Genomic DNA, 25921 nt, shown 5'->3' on the forward strand with positions numbered 1-25921 from the left:
TATAGTTGTTTTGACGAGTAGTGTTTGATGATTCACGTGTAATTTGATGCTTAATCTCACAAATAAACAGGGGCGTCCGCACATAGGGGCAAATGGGGTCAGCTGACCCCCCCCCCCTGAAAAATCGATGAGCGAAAAAGATAGTTAAATATGGAAAAAATCTATACGTGTACAATTATGATTCCTGAATTGAACAATTTGGGTCAGAATGACCCCTGGTTAGTTTCACACGAACATCAACTCCCATTTACATGTAAACAAGTCATGGATGCGGTTATTGCACAATTTATTAACTCTCAAAACATTGTTTTAAACATGATTCATTCTTGTTCCTGTTGTACCATGACATTGCGTCTTGTTCAAAATTATCGATTTTTTAAAATTCGTCCATGGTTAGGACTGTATCTTTATAGTCTGATCGATAGAAATTTTGATGTGGTTCGGATGGAGTTGATATAACATGAACGCAGGCATACTAAATTATGAAAATCGGCTTCCTAGAGACTGGATCAGTGAGTCCATGTACGGAATATAAATCGTGCGTCGATATCATTCTTCACTGGTTCCACCAACATTTGCTCGGTTACTTGACGGCCACATTGCCGTGGTATTGTCACCTATATCCTCGGCTGTTTTTAATGCCGGGCCGAATATATCCTCCGCGAAAATCGAATCTGCATTTTCTAGATGATCGGTGAACATCGATGTCAATTTATCAACGTGTTTTTTGACACTGATTATGTCTAATTGAACAGCCTGAAGTACTTGCGTGATGGGCTCTAAAATGGACGAATATTTGGCTATTATGTGGAGCGTTATCACAAATGTCGCCGTTCCCCTTGCCGTCCATAGCTGATGTGCAGTCTGTCGTCCTATTGTATTCTGTTCGTTTTGCGCTTTATATTTTAACTGACGGCGTATTTCGATGAAATGGTTAGCAAAGATTCGTATGCATTACACCTTGTTTCGCTTTACAATGGTTTGTTCGGAACTAGCCGTCTTCTCTTAGGGCTCTCTCTGAAATACTTAATGTTTGCTTTCACAGCCCCTTTGTGCGTCAGAAATTGTATTTATATTATATATGAGAAAAGTCGCTATGATCAAAGGAGAGAAAAAAGTATAGCAACAGAGAAGCAATAAATGAACTGGAGCAATACACTAGAATCAACAACATAGTTTTCCACGGTCTGCAAGACACAGATAAAAATGAAACCCCTGAAACCACCATGAAGCTGGTTGCAGATGTTGTAAAACAACATACCGGTATCCAACTCATCAGAACTGACCTTGATTTCGGCCATAGGCTAGGTCGTTTTGAAAACGGAAAAAGTCGACCTGTCGTTTTAAAATTCATCTCTAGAGAGAGAAAGATACAGATATTAAAAATGAGCAAGGAGTTAAAGCAGGGTAAAATATACCCTAGTGAACATCTAACGCCACTGAACCAAAATGTCTTCAACTCTGTTCGTTTGAAGAAAAGGGACACAGTGGAGTCAGTCTGGAGTAGGGGTGGAACGATCTTTTATAAGGGCCGAGACGGCAGTATGAACAGGGTCCTTTTTAGCCAGTATGAAGAGTGGCTGAACCTACCATGGCCTCAGAGAAAGTAGCACCAAATGAACTGTAAATACATTTGTATAGATTTGAGAACAACAATGTACATTCAAAGCTACTGTGGTAATACAAGAACTTAAACTGAAAACCAAGGATACCGACAACACGGGCAGTACATTGTGTGATTGTGTTGAACCGCACAGTTTGTGTGCCTTTTTTTTTGTTGATAAGTATACCAACATGAACATTGATATACATTTACATATGCCTGTCTTTAGCTCCCAGGTGCAGTGGATTAGTAGTCACTCAACCGTGCAGTTTTTACATACAGTTAAAACTAGTATTTATATCCTTCCATTTAGTTTTCGTGGGTAAGGAATAATTACAATACAGCATAATTTTCTACTATCCTTTATAGGAACTCTTATCAGGTATAAGGTTTCTTTACATTAAAAATCAATACACATTGTATGTCATCAACTGCTTAATAAAATAAATAAATACAAATAAACAAATGAATAAATAATATTAAAAAAAAAAACACAGGTGTTGTAAATTATTGGTTGTGTATTTTACATCAGTACTCCCCGTTTTGAATACAGCGATAATTCATACATTACCAAAACTGTGTCTAATTATTGTATTTGTGTACCCTTTAGTCTCAAACATGAATGTGTTCATATATGTAGACTGCAACATTAGAAAATTAAGTAAGCTGTTAGAATAGGTAATACCCAAGCATGAACTTGTATATTATATATTTTATAAAACCAAATAGATTCTGATTAGCATGATAAAATTAGGTAAACATGTTTTATGTTTATTGCGTGTCAGGATGAAGATGTTCATTCTTTAAGAAATTAACTTGTCTTTAATCCAGGCGCAGTTGTATACGCAAAGGATTAGTGGTCACTCAAGCGTACCTTATTTACAAACGTTATAACCAGTATTTATTTTCTTCCATTGTGTTTTCGTGGGTAAGGAATAATTACAATACACCATACTTTACCACTATCCTGGATATTAACTCTTATCAGATATTTGATTTTTTTAGATTAAAGATCAATACACCTTTTATGTAAATGAACTACTTAAAAAAAAAAATACATAATAATAAATTAATAAATTAAAAAGAGCACGGCCTTTGTAAATTAGTGTTTGTGTATTTTACATTAGTGCTCCCCTTTTTGAATACAGTGATAATTAACACATTACTAAAACTGTATATAATTTCCTTATTTTATTACCCTTTAGTCTCATACATGAATGTTTCCATATATGTATACTGCCACAGTATAAAATGAAGTAGGCTGTTAGAAAAGGTAACGCCCAAGCATGAACTTGTATATTTTATATTATATTACACTTACTAGATTCTGCTTAGCATGAAAAATATTATGTAAACACGTTTTATGCATATTTCACTATCAATGTAGATTGTAACTTAATAAGGGAACTTCAGATCTTTATATTAAATATGTTTTGATGAATACATATTAGATGTTGGTATATAGTAGCAGTTGTATACGCAAAGGATTAGTGGTCACTCAACCGTTCAGTATTTACATACAGTTAAAACTAGTATTTATATCCTTCCATTTAGTTTTCGTGGGTAAGGAATAATTACAATACAGCATAACTATCTAATATCCTTTATAGGAACTCTTATCAGGTATAAGGTTTCCTTAGATTAAAAATCAACACACATTTTATGTCATCAACTGCTTAATAAAATAAATAAATACAAATAAACAAATGAAATAATAATATAAAAAACACAGGTGTTGTAAATTATTGGTTGTGTATTTTACATCTGTACTCCCCGTTTTGAATACAACGATAATTCATACATTACCAAAACTGTGTCTTACTATTGTATTTTTTGTACCCTTTAGTCTCAAACATGAATGTGTTCATATATGTAGACTGCAACATTAGAAAATTAAGTAAGCTGTTAGAATAGGTAATTCCCAAGCATGAACTTGTATATTATATATTTTGTAAAACCAAATAGATTCTGATTAGCATGATAAAATTAGGTAAACATGTTTTATGTTTATTGCGTGTCAGGATGAAGATGTTCATTCTTTAAGAAATTAACTTGTCTTTAATCCAGGCGCAGTTGTATACGCAAAGGATTAGTGGTCACTCAAGCGTACCTTATTTACAAACGTTATAACCAGTATTTATTCCCGTCCATTATGTTTTCGTGGGTAAGGAATAATTACAATGCACCATACTTTACCACTATCCAGGATATTAACTCTTATCAGATATTTGATTTTTTTTAGATTAAAGATCAATACACCTTTTATGTAAATGAACTACTTAAAAAAAAAAATACATAATAATAAATTAATAAATTAAAAAAAGCACGGCATTTGTAAATTAGTGTTTGGGTATTTTATATCAGTGCTCCCCTTTTTGAATACAGTGATAATTAACACATTACTAAAACTGTATATAATTTTCTTATTTTATTACCCTTTAGTCTCATACATGAATGTTTCCTTATATGTATACTGCCACAGTATAAAATGAAGTAGGCTGTTAGAAAAGGTAACGCCCAAGCATGAACTTGTATATTTTATATTATATTACACTTACTAGACTCTGCTTAGCATGAAAAATATTATGTAAACACGTTTTATGCATATTTCACTAGCAATGTAGATTGTAACTTAATAAGGGAACTTCAGATCTTTATATTAAATATGTTTGGATGAACACATATTAGATGTTGGTATATACAGATATTGTCATATATGATGAATGTGTTCATTGATTTATTAAGTAAATTCACAAATTAAATAAGTTAAATAGTTTATAAACATATTTGAATATTGTAAAAGACTGTATTGCTGAATTATATTGTGTTTACTCGGACTGTGGAATACATGGTGGGCTACATAAAGGCTCAACTCTTGTTGAACCTCAGTTTTTTTATTATAATTCAATCGTATTTTTTTACTGTTGTTTTACTCTCATATGCATGCATGTGAGCATGGTTGTTTGTATTTTCATTGCTGTTGTTTTCTTTTTTCATTGTTGTTTTTTTGTTTACACATAATTTTATATACCTATTATTTAAAACGTAGATTCTAGTCTTTTCAACCAGTAGAAATAAATACAAATTTCCAACACAGGTTAACAGAATATCAATATGTTTTTTTATAAACTTAATAGGCAAGGTTCATTACTTTTCAATTTAGCCATTCAAATAAAATCATTTAAACTTAAAAATGTATGAAAAAATATGTTCTCTAAATGTAAGAGGTCTAAACAATGATACCAAAAGGCAAAGTATATTTAAATGGTTTGAAGAAAATAATTATACAATATGTTTACTTCAAGAAACACATGTATGTGAGCTAACTAAAAACAAATGGCAATCAGAATGGAGTGGAATAAGTTTTTATAGTGGAACAAAATCAAATAGTGAAGGTTTAGGAATTTTAATAAGAAATAAAGACAATGTAAGTATAGGCGATTTTAAGGAATTAATACCCGGTAGATTATGCACAATTGATGTTATTATTAATAATCAAGAAGTCACATTAATAAATATATATGGACCAAACAAAGACGAAAAAAGTTTTTTTGATAAACTAGAAACACATCTTCTGCAAAATATGGAAACAAATTATATAATAGGAGGTGATTTTAATACAATACTTAACTCAACCCTAGACAAAAAGAACGGCAAAAAAGACACACACATAAAAAGCAGAAACAAAATAAACTCCATAATCGATTCATGCGATTTGATTGACATATGGCGAGCACTTCACCCAGAGCAAAAACGTTACACATGGCACTCAAGTGGCAAACCTGTCATTTTTTGTAGACTGGACTACTTCTTAATTTCAAAAAATATATGTAATATAATTAATAAAGCAAAAATAAAACCAGGATACAAGACCGACCACTCTCTAATTGAAATAATCATTGACAATAAAATGCAACAAAAAGGACCTGGTTATTTCAAACTAAATAATTCCATGCTTTTAAATGATGAATATCAAAATCAAATTAAGCATGAAATTCATAAAGTAGTAGAAAACAACACAAACTGTAACCCAAATACTTTGTGGGAAGTTATAAAAGGAACAGTAAGAAACATAAGTATAAAATTTGCTACCATAACTAAAAAACGAAACCAGGAAAAAGAACAGAATATCATTGGACAATTAGAGTCACTAGAGAAGCAACTGCATACAACTAGTGATAATGAAACAATTCAAAAATTAATGAAAAAAACACAAATAGAGTACGAAAAAATTATAGATGAAAGAATAAATGGCATATTAGTAAGAGCAAGAGCTATACACATTGAACATAATGAGAAAAATACTAAATACTTTGCAAATCTGGAAAAAAGACATTACGAAAGTAAAACCATTCATAAGTTAACAATAAATAACAAAGAAGTAACAGACATTCACGCTATAATGAACGAACAAAGAAACTTTTACTCAAACCTTTATAGCAAAAAAAAAGATATTGATACGAATACTTTAAACAATTCACATTTCTTTAATTATAAAATTAAAAGACTCACAGAAAATGATAAACAATCGTGCGAAGGCTTTATCACAGAATATGAATGTCTAAACGCCTTGAAAGAGATGGATAACAATAAAAGTCCTGGTTCAGACGGTTTATCGGCAGAATTTTACAAAGTTTTTTGGGATGAAATTAAAACATACTATATTAACTCTATTAACCATTCATTTGTAAATGGACAATTGACTCAACTTCAAAAACAAAGTATTCTTACACTTATTCCAAAACCAGGAAAAAATCTTGAAACACTTGATAACTGGAGACCATTGAGTTTATTGAATGTAGATTATAAAATAGCGACCAAAACAATTGCAAACAGAATTAATAAAGTTATATCATCTGTTGTCGAATCAAGACAAACTGGATTCATAAAAGGAAGATTCATTGGCGAAAACGTACGCACAATTTTTGAAACAATAAATTTTCTGAATAACAATAACAAACCAGGCCTACTTTTATTTGCCGATTATGAAAAAGCATTCGACAGTTTAGATCATGACTTCATGTTTAAAAGTCTCAAACAATTTAATTTTGGAACTGAACTCATAAAATGGATTAAATTATTTTACACGGACATAAGTACCATTATTATTAATAATGGACATCTATCTGAACCTATTCCTATTCAAAGAGGCGTAAAACAAGGTTGTCCATTGTCAACAACACTTTTTATATTAAGTATAGAAATATTATCCAACTATATTGAAAAAAATGAAGACATTAAAGGAATAAAAATAAAAGAACAAGAAATAAAACAAACACTTTTTGCAGATGATACAACCTATCTGACAGATGGAACGCTTAACTCGTTCTCGGCACTAATTAACACTATACAAGACTTTAGTGAAGTATCCGGACTCAAACTTAATACACAAAAATCCATTGTAATGCGCGTTGGTGCCCTTAAAAATACACATATTATATTTAACAAATACAAACATTTTACTTGGACGTCAGAAGAAGCCAAAACACTGGGTTTTTACTTCACAAATGATGAAAACCTCAATATAGACAAAAACATTCAACCAAAATTGCAAGCCTTTAAAAATTGTTTAAAACAATGGCATCACAGAAAATTAACACTTCTCGGAAAAGTCACTGTGGTGAAAACATTTGCCTTACCAAAAATTATGTACACATTGTCAGCACTCCCAAACCCTAATCATGATATAATACAAACAATTAATAAATCTATATACCAATTTGTATGGGATGGTAAACCTGACAAAATAAAACGAACAACTCTTGTTAAACGAATTGAGCAGGGAGGGCTCAAACTCACTGATATAACCGCCTTTTTATACGCAAATAAGGCCAGTTGGGTCAAACGATTGACAGACATTAATAATACAGGGCAGTGGAAAATTTTCTATCAGAATGAACTTTATAAATATGGTGGAGATCTTGTCTTTGAATGTACCCTTAATGACAAACATATTAATTCAAATTTTAAAAATGTATTCCTCAGAGATGTAATTTCTTCCTGGAACAAAATTAAATCAAAAGAAACAGAAGGACATGTCACTAAAACGATTATATGGAATAACTCGACAATAGTAAAGAATAACCAACATACCTTCTTTTACCAAAACTGGTTTAATATGGGTGTTAAGTTCCTAGAACACATCTATGACTTTAGGTCAAAAAGCTATTATACATTCGAAGCTTTTAAAACCCTTTATGAAATACCCTCAACAGATTATCTTAAATATTACACACTAATCAAAAGTATACCAATAACTTACACACAACAACTTTCGGAAATAGAATATGTCAATTTCAATAATAACACACTACTTGAAAAGGTACAAAAAACAAAAACAGTGTGTAAATACTTATATAATTTACAACAAACCTTAGAAGAAAATAAAACCAAACAAGAACAGAAATGGGAAGAAATAATGTCCCCCTATGAACAAAGTATAGACTGGAAACACGCGTATATAACACCATTTAAAGCCACCATTGATAATACTTTACGCAATTTTCAATACAAAATTCTGCAATGCATATTACCAACTAATTCATATTTATTTAAATGTAATTTAATATCTTCAAGTCTCTGCACTTTTTGTTCAAGTTGTAAAGAAACAATTATACATGTTCTATATGAATGTAATTCTGTACAACCGATATGGCGGGAGCTGACATTATTTTTAAATAGTAGACAATTACACATAGATCTGAATGTAAATGATATTGTATTTGGTACAAAAAAAGGAGGCAATTATAATCAAGTGATAAACTATATAATTATTCTGATGAAGTCTTACATATTTAATACTAAATCAAAAGCCGAAAAGCCAAATATTGAGACCTTCAAAAATGCTCTAAGAATGAAAATTACATTAGAAAAGCAAATTGCTTTTGAAAAAAATAAAATTGACCAACATAATAAAAAATGGCACAACTTTGCAATAACATTTTGAAAAATTCTTGCCTATATCCTCATCATCATATGATCTTTCTTTGTAGTCTTGTTTTTTTTTGTTTTTTTTTTGTATCTCTTCATTTCTCCTTTTTTGCAGAAATTTAAGAAATTAGAAAACACCTATTGCTTTTTGATTATGTGTGTTAATGTGTATAAATTTTACCTCTCTCTCATGATTAAACATTTCTCCCCTCTCTCTTTCACTCTTCAACAAAATAATATAGCATCGTCTCAAAATGTATTTTCTGGGAACAATATTAAGCATTAGCAAATTAATGCATTTATAACGTGTTATTGTTAGTATATACCAAAAACATGTGCTTGTACATAAATCGTAAATATATACGATACTTTGGTATGTATAACTATGTAACTTCATATGTATCAACTTGTTGTAATTGAGATGTATGTTGAAAATCAATAAAAAAAAAAAAAAAAAAAAAAAAAAAAAAAAAAAAAGGAGAGAAAAATAGGTATAACCTACTCCAATACAGTCAATTTATCAATTCCAAATCCTAACTCGTAACCTTCCAAATATACTTCATGATGCATCATTATCTTGCCTTATTCTCAAAATTTTCTACGCCTCCGGCGGCAAAGAGGAAAAAAAACCTTGACCCCCCCCTAGGAAAATTCCTGCGGACGCCCATGCAAATAAATGAATGTGGCCTTATATCCAGATAATAAGTTAATGAACTGGTTCATTGTTTTCAATTCTTTTGTTCTAATTGTATGAGAGTTGTTGCAAATATATGTTGTACAAGGATTTTACGGTTAACTGGTAATGCTGTTACATGTCACGTCACGGGAACGAAACAAAAAGCAGTTACATTTCATTACGGAGACGCCATTTCAGTAGCATTTTTACGGTATATGTGTATTTCAAAGCTAACCATGACAATAACCGAATTTATATTAAAAGTTTTAATGTAAAAGTATTGTTCTTATCTTATTTAATCATATTTATTTTATGCTTTCCGGTGGTTTATAGAGAAATATCAGTGAATTAAAACTGATAATTTCACTGTTTCAAACAATGAAAATTATCAGTGAAAATTATCGATAATTTTCACTGTTTATGTTAAATGACGTCATTTTTTTGACGAAATGACGTCATGTTCCCAACAAAATTCTTTAGTTAAACTCTTTAACAATGTATATAAACTGTGAAATAAAGCATAAAATAAAAAGAAAATTTGTTGGATTCGATGGATTATCGATTTTAATTCACTCGTGATCATATAAAATATATATTTTGACTCGTGGCTGCGCCACTCGTGAAAATATTATTTTCTATGATCACTCGTGAATTAAAATCGATAATCCACCGAATCCAACAAATATCCTCTATGAGTTACATCACGTTGAACACAACAATTACGAATATTCTTATTTTAAGTAAATGAAATATATTTTGAGTTGTTTCCAACGTCAACTGAGTTGTGACGTCATATCCGTAAATAACTTGGGATTTATCCGTGCGCTTTTGTCAAATTATTTTTTTCTCGACCTGGAAATTTTAGATGTTAATTCGCCAAAATATCGCTTTACTCAATGAAAATAGAGAATATTACATGACTGTGGTGTTCCAATGCGTTGTGTTGCACGAGAAGATTGTGTGACCTCGTATTTCACGAGCCCTCTGAGCACAGTTTAGAAATTATTAGTGTTAAGTTTATTTATTATGTGTACCCTGTTATCTTAATGTGTACAATGAAATTATAGGGAAAATACTTAACACGTTGAGTTTTTGTACAAAATGCCTTAATTTCCATAAGACAAATAATAAAGTTAAAAACAAAACTTATTTTACAAATTTAGTTAGACTTAACGTTATAGCAATCTTAAAGTAATGATGTGGAGGTGATGTCACAATTATGGCGATGTAATACATATAAAAAAGTGAAGGCAGTATTTTTATTTTAAAAGGTAAAGGCAGTATTTTTTTAATAATAACTCCTTCGATAAAAAATGTTTTAATCTAAAAAGTTTCCCAAAATATGTGATTAAGAAAGATTTTACCGAAATAGAGGACATTTCACGAACATTACAAGTCAAATACTAATAAGATTTTAGTTTCAATTATTCATCGGGAAATATCCATAACAAAAAGTGCTCTAGAATTTATACCGTTCGAGAATGGTTTCCATGAGGCTAGGTCCTCTGAATCTGAATCGATACGTTGCATGGCGTTGTAGGGCATAGGTAGGAAGGGAAGAGGAGAGATTAATCCAACGGTGGATTATTCGGCGCAGTCTTGAATCCATTGACGATGGCACGGCATAAAACGCTATCACTAAGTTTGATCCAGTCCAATAAAAATCTGTGACAACACGTGTTATTAAATTAATCAGTCACGTGTTTGTCTAGAATGTTTAAAGCTTGATAGTCATTAAATGATTTAGGTTTAACGTTGCCTTGACCTCTACATATAGCTTCCCGTTTGCAATATGATAGGTAATTTCTAATTAAACATAAATCCAAAGTTTGTTCAAAATAGTTCACGTCTTCGATATTTGCTGGAGAATATTTATACAGTGGTGAATCTTAATGTTCGATGGTGTAAATAAAACTAAAAGACTATGATATCAGTAGTGTGTATTGTCGTATTTTAGTTTGTTTTCCACGCGGCTCGTTTTTAAAACGGCGTCAGACCGTTTAACACCACGTGCAACATTTCCTTTTTGAGTTGGAAACTCCACAGTCGCATTTTACTGCTATACATTAATATATAAATGCAATTAAATATCCTTGGTGTACAACTGTATATAGATAGAGGTAATACCAGTACGTTATTGCCAAAAGACGTATTGGTTCGATTTATGAAGGATTGTGCGAGGTACATGATACGTCCAGTTCCATAGGCTGTCAATAGGCGGCTGTGAAGCACATACAACACTGCACAGGGTGCAATTTTTTTAACGATAAGTCAGTACATTTGGGTTAAGCGGGTCCCGAACCAGCGCCCCAAGAAATATTGTGCCATTGTGTCGACATAATTGTCGTAGCTTAGCTTAAATAATTGGGTAAGGCGAATTTTAGGGGGGTGGGGGGTATTAGGGCATTTTCCCGGTTAGCATTCATTCCTCGAGAGATTTTTTTTAAAGAAATGAACATGTTTTTCAGACCACATTATAGTTAGATATAGCTCATATTAATTAGCACCCTTAAAGCGAACATATTTGATCTTATTCATATAGTGTCTGTTTTTAAAACAGATATACACTTTTATGAATATACTGATTCAAAATAGAAAGTTAAGAAGTAGTACCAGAAAATCAACGAAATAAGAGTTAATACGACTGCAAATAATCTAGTATCTCCAGCGTTTACTCGCCGGCGGAAAGCTGAAGGAAGATTATGGAAATGCCCATCGTCAGTTTGTCCATTACACTTTCGCTTCCGCTTCATAACTACTATATCCTTGGATAGATGTTCATAAAGCTCGCCCCAAAGGTTAATGGCATTGAGACTGAAGGTCAGTGTTTTACTTCTATGTCAAAGGTTTTAGCCATTGTGATGTCCGCTCCAATTCTCATATACCCTTAAAAGGATTTTCTTGAATTTTGCATCAAACGTAAAGGGTATTATGTCAAATGGCATAATTAGGTCAGTAATCCCGCATAAATTTCAAGTCGTTTTTCAAGGTCAAAAGTTTAATCCTACACTTTCGAGTCCGCTTAATATCTCATACAATCTTTTTAGCTTTTCCTTAAACTTGGCTGCATTATACCGGTAAATGACATTGATTCGATGCTATGAAGGCATGAGTCAGACTCGCTGACCCAATTGGAAGGATATACTTCAATGTCAAAAGTTAGAGCCTTTATTTTCGTATCGACTTAATATTCCCTACCCCCATTGTAGGATTTGACATGAATCATGACTCAAATGTTGAGGTCATTGAAACGTGCCGCCGACTCAAGGTAAAGGTCACGCGTCAAGGTCGAAAGTTTGAACCTCGTTTGTTATGTCCGCTCAAAAGCTCCTATATCCATTATCCGTTGGAAGATTTTTTATGAAATTGAGCTTCAATGTTAACACAGTAGATCAAAGGGACGGTTTACAGAAGGCATGAGTCCGTCATGGTTGCTCAAGGCAAGTCACAGTTGAAATAACGAATTTAACCTTCGTATGCTTCATTTTGAATGATTTGCATGAACTGTGTATGGAGTGAAGTAAGTGTTTGGAAGGCAAGAGTTAATCGTTCCGACTCAACGTCAAGGTCACCACTTCAAGGTTGAACGAATCTCGGCGGAGGATTAAGCTCCTTTCTACAATCAACAACTCAAAAATGTACAAAACACGGTTGGGAAATCTCCTTTAAGTTCATACACATTTGATTGTTTCTTTAGCGTCCGGTTAATTTTTTTAGACCTACCATCCAAGGAGGAAAAACAGTACATAAAAAACACTTTCCTTTAAAAACTTTTACAGGGTAGAGCTTAAGTGTAGAACTGTTAACTATTAATAATTAGAGTTAGAACAATTACGAATATGTTTTTAGCGAAATAAACCGGTGTTGTTTACATATGTTTAGTTAAGGACATTATTCATACTCTTTATAACTTGATTTTCCACATTGTTCAAATTTTGTTGTTTTATTGTTTTCAGTCAGGCTCTCATACGCAAAAAGTATAATCGAAATCGTATTGTCAAGAGTTGTTCCTGAATGTGTCGTTGTGATCTGTGTTTATTTACAATGAACAACATTCAGTTCATGGTAAAATTAGAAAAGAGTTCATGAATTTCAACAGTCCTACTTCATTTTTTTAAATACAATATTAACATCGAATTTGTATCTGCTCGCTTTGAAAACCATTGACCATTTACGTGGGTCCATTTGTCATTCTTTGTTTTCTGATACATCAATTACCCATATGCATTCCCGACACTTATTTCAGTACAGTATTTGCTTTATTTTATTTATAATTTTTTTTTAGAGAAAACTGTAGACCGCGGCCTTTAGGAAGCTACGCCCTTGATCACTGGTCAATTAATGATTGATGCAATGCGAAGACCATTTGAACCGCTAGCACAGAGCTTCGGCAATCGAGCAGCAGGGCTGCGCACGCCGTCTCAGTACGTCAGAAAGTTGCCGTCGTGTGTAGATTCCGCATCCCCATCTTTGGCAGTTACACATATGAATATTAAAACACATCTGGTAAAGTACAAATCAGAAGCGATTTTACTTTTATCTAATACACAATTAGTATTCCCTAAAATGGAGAGCAGCTGAACGGATATAAATAAATCGATACTTTTTGCAAGAAAAATCGTACACATTGTTATGATTGTGTATATATGTTTAACTAGTTTATAGTTGCGTAATATGTTTGTATGCATGCATAATCTGTTGATAATCTAAGGTATTTAGAAGTGTATTTACGTAAGAACTCTTCATTCAGGAGTGTTTCATACCCGTTCAGGGGTAACTTACCCGGCAAATAAGTATGTCAGACACAGCGTGCACACACTACATATGAATGCACACTGCATTTGAAGACTAAGAAACCAAGCTCAAAAACTATTGCTGTTTCTTTGTATTTGTGTCAGAATTAAATATTCTTTGTGGAAAGGTTTATAAGCGATTATATTTCATTGAAAAGATGATGCAGATGACTCTCCATGACCACCACACCTTTACCTCCATCGGTGGAAGACCCATCTGCAACTTGAGATTCGCTGATGACATTTAACTCATGGGTGGCACCAGTAGTGAACTTCAAGATCTCACCAACAGAGTCTATAAACGAGCAGGAGCATAGGGGGCGGAGGTCAGCCCAAAGAGGTCTAAGATCATGGAGAAAAGCGTAACCAACACCAGCGCAGAAATCCAAATGAACGGCGAGAAGCTAACAGAAGTGCCCAGCTTCAAGTAATTGGGCGCAACTTTCTCCATGGATGGTATCAGTACCGATGAGATCCGAATAAGAATTGCCATGGCGAACGCAGCGACTGAGTTTTTCACCAAGTACAGGCTCTACAAGTCCACCGGCCCGTACATCCTACTCTAAGGCTGCGAGACCTGGACCCTTCACGGACAAAGAACGCAGAATACGAGCATTTTAACATAAATGTTTCCGATACTTATTGGTCCACAAGAGCCCTTACTGGCGATTTTCATCGACGAAAGCTAGCTCGTTTTGGACACGTCACCATGCACGACTCCCTGCAGGGCCGTACCCAGGAAATGTAACCTGGGGGGGGGGGCAAACGGGGAGGGTGCGGGAGGGGTTGCCCCTCCCGAATTGATTTTTTTTATATTAGGCACTGTTCAAGGTGAATTTTAATGCGTATAAAAATGTTATTTTGTGCTATACATTTTTGGTATATATCAAGTAAATCAGCACCTTTCTGAAGTCTAAAGCTTTAACCATTGGTGTGAAACGATGTTTAAAGCTTTAGATTTCAGAAATGTATACTGGTCGTGTACGTAATTCCGGCCACTTTTGGGACTATTTTAACAAAATCTTTTGTTTTAGGCAACTGGTTGAAACTAAACTTTACATATATAATCCTGGGTTCAAAACTAGTCTAGCATGAAAATTTCAATAGAATTAGAACAGTGTATGTTACTTAATGAACAGAAATTAATGACATATAAACTATCAATTTTCATAGGGCAATTGTACCTAAAAAATCGGCCACCTTTTAGTTTAATCTGCAGGTAAAATTACAAAGCAATATCTTTAGACAAATGTCCTCATTTTAGGAGTATTAATATAGGTTTACACAAACAAGTTTTTTTCACTTGAAACTTAAAATATATGAGACATTATATACCAGTTACTCCCCCTACCTATCTTAATAAATATAGTAAACAAGCACTGTCAATTGGCAACTGCAAATTCCTAAAAACTATTTGTTTTAATATGTTTTATAAAAAAAAATTAATATAGCTAAGAAATTAAACACATTTTGTATAAAAAGTTGAGTTCATTGTCGATTTTTAGTAAATGCTTGTATTTAATTTTACAACAAATAACCTATTATTATTCTAATCAAGGGAGGTAATTCATATATTAAAAAAGTATATATTAGGTCCTAATTTTTATGTTTTGATATATGTTTTTATACAATTAATTGAAAATACCTTAGTTAAAGTTTATTAGATAAAAAATAATAACAATTTTAACAAATATATTTGTTTCTTATATAAATATAAGTAATTCTAATATTGATGATGTCACTTTTACCACATGACAAAAACATCGTCCTACAATTGTGACATTTTGATATAAAAGTTCACAGTGATATGCTTCTTTAATTTGCAAAATATTGAGAAAAGGGTTGGTTTTCAAGTTGATTTTAATAAAAATCAGCAAAATGTGTATGCTAAGATCATGAAAATGATTTAACACAGGTGGCCGATTTTTTACGTACAGGACGGAATTACGTACACAACCAGTAATGTTTTATGAAGAAGGAAACGCAACCTCTGAAAATCAAAAACCTTTATTAAGAAATGTAACATAACGTATGACTCTAGAGGAGGTTTGATTTCAAAGAGAACATACTATTTATGGTTATATGTCAGTCACTGACATATAGCCTAATAGTATTTTCTCTTTGAATTCAAACCTCCTCTAAAGTTTCAAAGTAAATTCATAATAAAATTAAACAGTTTTCACAGAAAAGTATCATAAATTAAGAATGACTCTAGAGGAGGTTTGAATTCAAAGAGAAAATACTATTATGGTAATATGTCAGATAGATGAAGCAATGAGCACAACGGGTAATTGACAAATCGGGGATGTGTGTACAAGGTGATAAGAAAACATAGCCTAGGGGCTTATCTCCACTGGCGAGTAAATTAGCGCTAATACCCTTTTGTATCAGGGGCAATAAAACACATCTGCGCATTTGTATTGCGGGGAAGTGTACTGTGGACCCTTTCATGTGAGAAAAACTTGCAGTAGGCCCATTATTAAAACCAATCATAACTCGACAGCCAGCCGGGGGGCCCGGGCCCCTGGGCCCAGTGCCTGGGTACGGGCCTGCCCAGTGCAAGACTGTCCTCAAGGACATGCTAGAAGGAGGTCGATGTCGAGGCCGTCAGAAGAAATGCTGGGTGGACAATGTAAAAGGTGGAATCCCCTCCCATGGATGCATTACTCTCAACAGCACACAACAGACTGACCTGACGAGGATTTCTGTTTCGTCGTCCCCCATTTACCCTAACGACCAAACCGGTCAAGGGATTGATGATGATGTGATTAAGAAAAAACTTTGCAGACGAAACAATTTGTCTGATGGTGTTTTGTAACCCTGATAAAATGATCCAATGAAATCATTCCATCTGTAATAAATATTTAAACACCTAAAACATCAATGTACAAAGTATTGTGCTGAAAATACGTAAAACAATAATGCAATTATATCATTTTATGCTTACGCTACAGCCAATATTTGTTAATTCGTATTTAAAATCACTTTTTTAATACTAAATGCTTTAACCGGAAGTTCATATATTGGCGGAAGTACACGGTCACTTGTCAAGGGAGACAATCCGTCACGACACATGAAATGAAACCGGTTAGGTGATAGTGAAAATTACACGTAGTGAGTTTAAGTCATGGGGAAGGGTCCGTTTATAGTGATTTTAAGAATAATTCACTACGTTGTAGCCCTGACCACGTTCGTTAAACAATGGCTGCTGAAATACCCGGTGTTTCCATTCAAGAAAACAGACATTGCCAGTGTTCAGTCTGATGCAAGAAAATTGAAGAAACTTCCATTACATTTAGGACTGTTAGTGTTAGAGGACGAGTTCTCATACGCAGATATTGCTAGGTTAATATTGTGGTCATCAGCGATGGGAATATCATTTGTCAGTGTGTATGACGTAAATGGTAATTCATTTTTAAACTTTGCAGATTTATATCATGTCATACTCTTAAGTCTAACCCTTTATACCCCCTGGTGGGCTTTTCTATGGGTATTTCATTTTTACCCGCAGTGATAATTTTTCATTTTTAACCAATGAGTTTTTAAAGTGCACATGTGCTGTAACAATGAGCTTTTTCCAAAAACAATGAGCTTCTTTGGTTTTCAAATTATTAATAAAAAAAAACTTGAAACACAGGGCTTTCCTTAGACCTCAAATCTCAAGAGTCAATGACTCTTAGGACCAAATTTTCAAGAGTCAAAATCAACTTTGTATGAGTCATAATTTTAACGCAAATATCTAAACATTTATTTCTTATATTCCAGTCAATAAAAGAGATAATCAATACGAAAAAAACACTCGCACTTGTAGTGACATAATATATATCAGGGGTGTCAATTGTCCCAAATTCGAAATACGGCAAATTAAGCAGAGATTCAGAGACCGTAGGATAAATAGAAGAATAGAGGACAGAGCCCCTCGAGCCCTTGCTTATTGTTATTCTTTATTTTCTTTCTATGTGCAATTTCTTGTGAGTACAATGCGAAATTTTATCAATCAGACCATTTGTAACACTGCATGTGTATTCGTTATTCTATAAAAAATGTTATCAAGATCGTTGGAAATAAATTAAAATCGACTAACCATACCGTATCCGAAAAGGACTGTCCGAAAACAGGTAGAGATATGTCGTTTGCGAATGAAATAAAATGTGTTTTGTTTGTCTGCAGAAAATGAAAGCCAGTAATAAGTAACCTAGCAAATACGCATTTAATATATAATTCGGTTGACATATTGTTTTAAGTATGATATTGCAGTGCTTTACTTTGCTAATAGATAATTTATAGTTGGCAGACATTAGCAACGTTCGTAGAACGGTATGTTTACCATCAAAATACCTCTTTAAACTAACTAATCGGATTTACATTTATCTCAAAATCGACCCTGTGCCATCTTTACCAAGACGTGCGACAAACACACCGATTTTCTATGCCGTCTTAAATGGTCAATTATTACACCTATGTTGTAATCAATTAGCAGATGCAGCATCCATATTTGTCACTTTGCCACACGGTCAGTTATTCCAGTTCTATGGTTATTTTTAGCAACTCTGATGCAAAACATGTAAATTTACGTTGTAGACAGTACATATGCCAGCATAACTTTCGCGTGTTTTTGAACGGAGCTAACATGGAATAAAACAGGGTTGGGTACACTGTATTCAGCATTGAAAATACATTCTGACATATTGTGGAAGTATTTCTCAAAATATTGCGGATATGGATGTTATAATTATATGTTAGATATTATTAAAACTGAAGCGGGTGAGTCCATTCTGTTTTAGTGGGTTTAATACATGTCATTTCTGCAAACAGCTGATAACAAACGCCCAGAAAAAATAATTGAACGTTGATACACGTGTCATCGAACCAGCAGTGTTTAAACTTTTAATCGGTCATTACTAGATTTCTCAATGGGAAAAACTCCGCCTACTGGGCGGACTTGTGCTTCAATGATTGGAAACGGGCGATTACGGTTAGCGTCTACCAAAAGATACTCCGCCCCAAGCCAATTATCGATTACTCTTAACAACTTTTGATCTCTTTGACGCAAGTTGGTACATTCCCCCGGGTCAAATGTGACGCATGACGTAATTTTCTCAAGAGTCAAACTAGGGTATTCTGTAATTTTCAAGTGTCAAAACCCGGGAGCTTGGGTCAAAGGAAAACCCTGAAACATCAACGAATTTTTAATTATTCATAAACAGTTTAATGTCGAAAACTATAAAAGTAACTGTTATAACTAAAACACATGACATTAACACTGAGTTCCGAGTTTGTTGTAACTAAAAACACATAACATTTAGGCAAAAACTTGTTTGAAAAAGTAGATGTACTTGCCTCGCTGACGCTCTCAGATAATGCTAAATGTTTATTACTTTTGGCAAGTCCATATGCAGCCTTCAAAGTTAATTGATCTTGACAGGGTTTTATTTTTTTTTTGGTGGCATTTTAACAGTTCAGAAAGCAAAAGCGGATGCGAAAGTTTGGATGGCTCTACGTCGTCTTATTCAACCTTATAGTTCACGCACAAAGAAGAGAACCAATATTTAACGCAGATAAGAATGACGTAGTACTTATGACGTAGTACACATATGTTACAGTAAAAATCATTTGCGTTCCGATAAAATGTGGAAAAATTCAGACCGTGTTAAGTATTGACAAGTATCTTTCCGATTTTGTCTTTCATGAAAATCCATGTGCTTTTTTAGACGCAGATATTTTTGTCACATGCGCTTTTGGTAATTTAAATGAGCAAATAACGCAAAACGCAGAAAAATTATCAGTGAATTGCCCTTTTGCTTTTGTTTGCAAACAAACCTGTTCAACAAATTGTTTCTTTATCTGAAAGGAAACAACTCTCGCTGTCAGTTTTAATCAATGCTTTAAATGTTTATACATTTTTGAAAGCACTTTTTGTATGATATTGATTTTTTATTTTATTTCTATAAAAAAATAAATAATGATGCATTTGAATTGCACAAGTTTGGTTGTTGTTTAACTTTTGATCATGTTGTATATGATGTTTCCAGGCCTGGTGAAATTTAATGAAAAAGTACTTGCAGCAGAAGTGCAGAAGCAGAAAGGTCTACGAACAGATTCAGAGAAAATAAAAACTGACATTTACATATGTTGTGGAATTAAAAGAGTCGATGCAAAGCGTAAGCATCTTATGTTTGTGATGTCAGTTAATTCAGGAAAACATAAAACAATTACATTTTTTTAAATTGCACTGTCTCTTAAAACAGTGTTGGTATTCCCTTTTTATTCAAAATTGTAATAGAGTTGCTTTAAAGAATAATAACATAGTATAATTTAAATGGGGTTTATTTCATTCATTATGTATACATCAATAAGTTGTCTTTGTACAATGAAAAAAGGAATCTTTTGATGTCTGGGTTGGATTCCACAGTTAACATTTGAGAAAAAACTGATTCTTTATTCTTGTAGGTCTTAGCTCACCGCAGACCACAGTGTTCCTTTTATCGATGGATGATGGGTTTCAGTCGATCGTAAACATTACCAGAAGTATATATAGTCGAGTAAAATGTAAACAGATGAAAGTGTCCGAGATAGATCCTCATTCCTTAGATACTGTATTCCAAGGTAACTGTTAAGTGGTTTAAATACAGCAAAATAACACATACTTGCAGTGCTGACTAACAGAAAAGCAAATTAGTTCACAAATGAACTTACAAAATGAGATATATGGATGATAGAAATGACCTTATTGAGCTAGTTTAGAAATATCTACTGCGGGATTTGTTTCAATCGATAGTCACTCAAAAAAATAAGCATAACATTTTTTATCAGTGAGTACGCAATGGCTCGGAGTGTATTTAAATTGCAAAAAAACGCGAGCATTGACACATGTTTAATTGGGCTTGCGCTAATTATATTATTCATCATTGACGGTCTTGCGACATTTGCTTTGTCAGAAGTAAAAGTCTGGCAAGCATAATTATTCTTGTATACTGTAAATTTTCATTAATGTTCAAACAGTTATTAGTCACTTTAAGTATCTGGAAGTAAATATATTTTAATTTAGTTGTTAACACATCTCTTTGCATGCTGGCGTAATAATCAAGTTATATAAAAATGCTAGTGGGCATAATCTGGTTTGATTTTGTTTTAACTTTTTTCTTTGAAATATCCGAGGTTGTCTCACAAAGAAGTAAACATGACTTAACCTGTTATTCAATATTACGCAACATTTGCTCTGTTTCAGAAGAGACTGGCTACCCAGATCCTGACATGGTTATTAGGTTTGGTCAGACAGAATCCCTGCTTGGCTTCATGCCTTGGCAAGTGCGGCTCACCGAAATATTGTAAGTTCAGTGCTAACTCTGTCATTTCTTATATTCTGTTGTAATCTTAACAAAAATGATACCTGAACACAATGACGCATTGTTAAGTGGAGCGGTAACTCTTTTCTTGTATTCAGTGCTGCTTTAAAAAGAAAATGATAACCAAACACACAAGGGTATAAAATGCTCTTTAATAAGCTTAACATGGCAATTTTAGAGTGCGATTTCTGGCATTGTGAGTTGGATTTTAGTTTGCAAGAGTTGCAAATTAGATAAACACAAAAGTCAGGATATTCAAAACACATTTCAATTTACCTTCGACCTTTTAACTAGACTGAGCTAAAGTATATAGGGTAAAATACTATTCATGTTTTTTAACAGTTATTTTGCATATTGCATTTGGGTTTATTGAGAAGCCTTGTTAAGTTAAGTTGCTTGACAAATGTTCAACAAGACTTCCAGTTAAAGTGAATGTTTTTGTTGTCTTTATTTTCAGGTCATTACCATCTCATCAATGTCTAGAATACAAAACATTTAGGTCGGTGCTTCTCAGTTATGGCAATACACAGCAGCGATTTGGAAAATAACTCAGACACCAGTCGGCAACTTGCCAAAAGTTTTTGTCACAATATTTCATGCGTCAGTGTGATTGATGATGAAGGCTGGAAGAAGTTACAGCAAAGAAGTTCCTATTCATTTGCTGGAAGAATAAATGAAGATTATGTTTCATTCACAGTCAATCATGCACAAATGCAGTTTTATGCCCTCACTTTAATGATTGGCGGCATATAGGTATGCCCAAGTCTGTCGGTTGGATTTTTGTGTCCTGCATACTTCGAAAAGTTTAACAGCTTTACTGGTGAAACTGAATACTACATGAATTCATATCAACTTGTAAATTTGAGCATTTGGGTATTTTAAGTGATTGTTTTGAACATCTGCAAAGTTTTGAAACAAAAGTGCAATATATGTACATCCTTGTCACCCAGATGCACAAATTTGTTTAAAAATATTGTGTCATGACCTCAAAATGTAATTGGTGTTGTGTCCGTTCTTGCAAGAAAAATCCGTAATGGCATTTTGTTTAAGAAAGAAAATCTGCTGAAGCTAAAAATTTAATGTGTGATGGTGTGTATGTTTGTTTGGTTGTTCAGTCATATCAGTTATTAATAATATTTTTTTAAAGCTTTGGCCAGTATTGGTATATAAACATCAATTTAGAACTATTTCTTGAAAGTTAGGAGGTTGAATAATGAGAATTGAACATGTGATGCATTAAACAATTTAACACTAATGACTTGACTTAAATGCTATATGCTTTAAAATATTTGATTTCTAAGATGCAAGTTATTTTGGAATTATGTAAATTTCACTGGCGTTAAACCATATTTTTCTCATGAGTGGTTTACTGCAGACAATTTTTCATAAACAAAATGAACCAGTAGACAAAATTGTGTGACTTCTTAGAATTTGTATATTGACCCACCTGACCATGACATCATGTTTTTTTTGTTGATTTCTGGTTGTTTATTGAAATTTTTGAACATACTTGAAGAAAGTTTATTAGCTTTTATTTTATTACTGGGTTAGTTAAACAAAGTCATAGAGGATATTTTTCTATGATCATGAGTGAAATAACAAACGATCTTACACTGGCATGAACAAATTTTCTGTTTCTTTTATGCCCCTTTTTCAAGAAAATAATTAACAGCTGTTTCCCTTTTGCTGAAAAGTTACCCTTTCTCGGAGTTTCTCCCGTGGCGTGCCTCAAAACATTACAAAATGACGTCATTAGTGTGACAAAATGACGTCATTATACCAGCGAAATTTTCCAGTTAAACTCTTTTACAATGTACAAAAACGGTGAAAAAGCATAAAATACATTGAAAATGTGTTGGATTCGGTGGAATATCGATTTTAATTCACTCGTGATCATAGAAAATATATATAAAATAATTTATAATGATCTAAAAATAGAAAAAGGAGTTCCAAACATTTGTTCTTTTCATCGGTGAAATTAACAATTTGTTCTTTTCACTGCTGTTTTTTCACTGCAGAAATGTCCTATTTTATCATTAGGTATAAAAGAAAATTGTTTATTTATATTCCTGGCATTACTTTAATATTTTCTCCAGCCCCCTTGCAAAAAGCTTGATATAGCTCATAAAATGGTTTAGTGTATTTGTATGTGCACATGTGTAGGCCCTTGTCAAGACTGGTACTTCATCATTTATTGTGCATTAATAAAATAACTAAATGCAAATTTTCAACATCATGAGAAAACATGCAGATTGTAACAACCTTCACCTTTTGACCACAAATGTCTACGGTCAAGGTCATGCTTAGAGGTCGATTGTCAAATTTGGCAATAAAACATCTTGTGCAGACTGTAACTGTGTCATATTGTCATGTGTAACAACAGTCTCCCTACCTGAAAGGTCAAGGTCACACTACAAAGTCTTAAGGTCAATACATTTTGCCATAAAAGGCTTTTCCAGACTGTAAATTCAACATGCAACTTTAAAATAAATTTCCTAAAGTGTTAACCTTTTGGATGAGGGGGAGTGTGCCCTTAGGCAAAGGGCACATTTAAGGCCAAAGGTAAAACATGTGCATGGTTCTGGTTGTTAAATGATTAAAAGCATTATTGAAAATTGGCCTGACATGTTGGGATCATGTATCTAGTAAGTCTGATATTGTTTAAAAAACTATGCATTTAATAAACCTCTTGTAAAGTGATCAGTGTATATGTTCAATTATATACATTTATCAGTGATTTAAATCAGCAAAAGGCAGGAAGCCCCTACACAAGGTAATTTCAAAGAATCAATCAGTTTTATTCAGATGGGCTTGTAACATTCATTGTTTTTCTTTCGCTTGATTATTAACATATGTGGGTTTTATTGATAAGTCTGCTACTTAAATGACTGCAATTATTTGATGTACATGTAGCAGGCATGCATACATATTTGAAAGGGCATTTGTGCTTACTGTAATACACAGACTAGTTTTTAAGAAAGCTTGGCACATGTAACTATGCCTAGTTGTTACAAATATTACTTATTATTAGTGACATTTGTTATTAGAACCTTAGTGCTTTTGTTAGCTATAATTCAATTTATTATTGCATGTGTACGCTAATATTCAACACTGAATTTGACAATTCTCTCTTACCTGCTCATCAGATGGTTGTTTGGTTATTCTGGACCCTTATTATATTACCATAGGTTAGTTTGTTTTGGAATATAAGATCATGAACGTGTAAATTCTTTCACATTTTCACTCGCTTCCTGTTGAGTGTGCACTGACTTGTGGCCATCACGAGTTAAACTAGACTTTGTACTCGCATGGAAGATTAATATACTTGAGAGAAATCCTGTGTAATTGATGTATCAAGTTTTGATGAGGATATTACATTTTATGTTTAAAAGTTATTGCTTCATTATGACATCCAATCATGATACGTTCACGTATTATGTGAACATGAAAATGTAGGTTAACAAAGGGGAATGCTTTCACACAAATAGAACACTTTTTGAAGTAATTAAATAGTCGTTAAACAAAATAGTTGATTTCTGTCCTTCAAATATATTGGAATTATATGGTTATAGAGACTTCCTTAGTTTCTAGACATTCTTACATGCAATCTGTATTCTAGCGAGAGTTTTCTTACAAACATTCACAAACATATTCATTAGATATACATTTTTTAGAGAAATACTATTGATAATACATCATTTTGACCTATCCCATACTATGATTGAGTCGAAACAACATGGCAAGCCAATTGAAAAAGGAAGTGACTGTAATCTGTAATTTGCATAATCTTCCATTGATGAATCTGTGCTATGTGCAAAACTTGTTTAACCCTTTCAGTGCGGGAACCAAATTTTGAAGGCCTTTGCAAACAGTTTGGATCCTGATGAGACGCCACAGAACGTGGCGTCTCATCAGGATCCAAACTGTTTGCTATTCTGATAGTATTCTTTGAAAAAAATCGAACAAAATGCTAATTTTAGAAATTCAGCAGACGACATTTTAGCAGAAGACAAATTACCCAGCATGCAAAGGGTTAATTCTAATGCATTTAATCATAGTGCTGTTGCCATTCTGTTTGTTGCAATACATGGTGTTTGTTACATGTTTGATTTCAATAAATAATTCAAACACAATGATCTTTAAAAATATATGTCTCTTGACTCGAATAAATGGTAATTATGCTGTGAATAAATGTTTGCATTATGAATTGTATGTCTGACATAAATTGTGTATTTGGTGGGTGTTTAAAAATCATGTCATTTGTCATGCGTCACATAGGTTTACAATTTAAAGTTGTATATTAATATATTTTGTTAATGTATATAAAAACCAAGATAAGAAAAGAAATAAAGGTGTCGCACTTTATGTCTTGTATGTCTATTCTGTTGTAGCAAATCTTCTTATATGATTATTCAATGCGTTAAACGTCACTTCTATTGTCAGCAGAAAACACAAAAAGCTTTAGGTCTAGTTCACCAGTGTTTGTCTTTTTCATGGAATGGATCCTTAAGCACATCGCTGTATCTTTGCTTTTTAATCATTGCTTTTAGTATTTTCTTCATGTTGTTTAAAT

At 33.0% G+C, this 25921-nt stretch overlaps 1 protein-coding gene across 1 annotated transcript; it reads left to right on the forward strand.

Moving 5' to 3' along the window:
• The first annotated feature begins 17029 nt into the window (after positions 1 to 17029).
• On the forward strand, positions 17030 to 25713 carry LOC127851110 (dehydrodolichyl diphosphate synthase complex subunit nus1-like). The gene is made up of 5 exons (XM_052384654.1): positions 17030 to 17406; positions 20035 to 20163; positions 20453 to 20608; positions 21231 to 21330; positions 21806 to 25713. The coding sequence occupies exons 1-5, from the start codon at positions 17130 to 17132 to the stop codon at positions 21894 to 21896; spliced, it is 753 nt and encodes a 250-aa protein (XP_052240614.1). The 5' UTR covers positions 17030 to 17129; the 3' UTR covers positions 21897 to 25713.
• The last annotated feature ends 208 nt before the right edge of the window (positions 25714 to 25921 follow it).

Source organism: Dreissena polymorpha, chromosome 11 (assembly GCF_020536995.1).
Source record: "Dreissena polymorpha isolate Duluth1 chromosome 11, UMN_Dpol_1.0, whole genome shotgun sequence".
NCBI classification, from domain to species: domain Eukaryota; kingdom Metazoa; phylum Mollusca; class Bivalvia; order Myida; family Dreissenidae; genus Dreissena; species Dreissena polymorpha.

Coding starts and splice junctions, on each gene's coding strand:
- LOC127851110 (XM_052384654.1), top strand. CDS start 17,130: ATGGGGAAGGGTCCGTTTATAGTGATTTTAAGAATAATTCACTACGTT. Junction 17,407..20,034: donor CAGTGTGTATGACGTAAATG/GTAATTCATTTT, acceptor TGATGTTTCCAG/GCCTGGTGAAATTTAATGAA. Junction 20,609..21,230: donor CTTAGATACTGTATTCCAAG/GTAACTGTTAAG, acceptor GCTCTGTTTCAG/AAGAGACTGGCTACCCAGAT.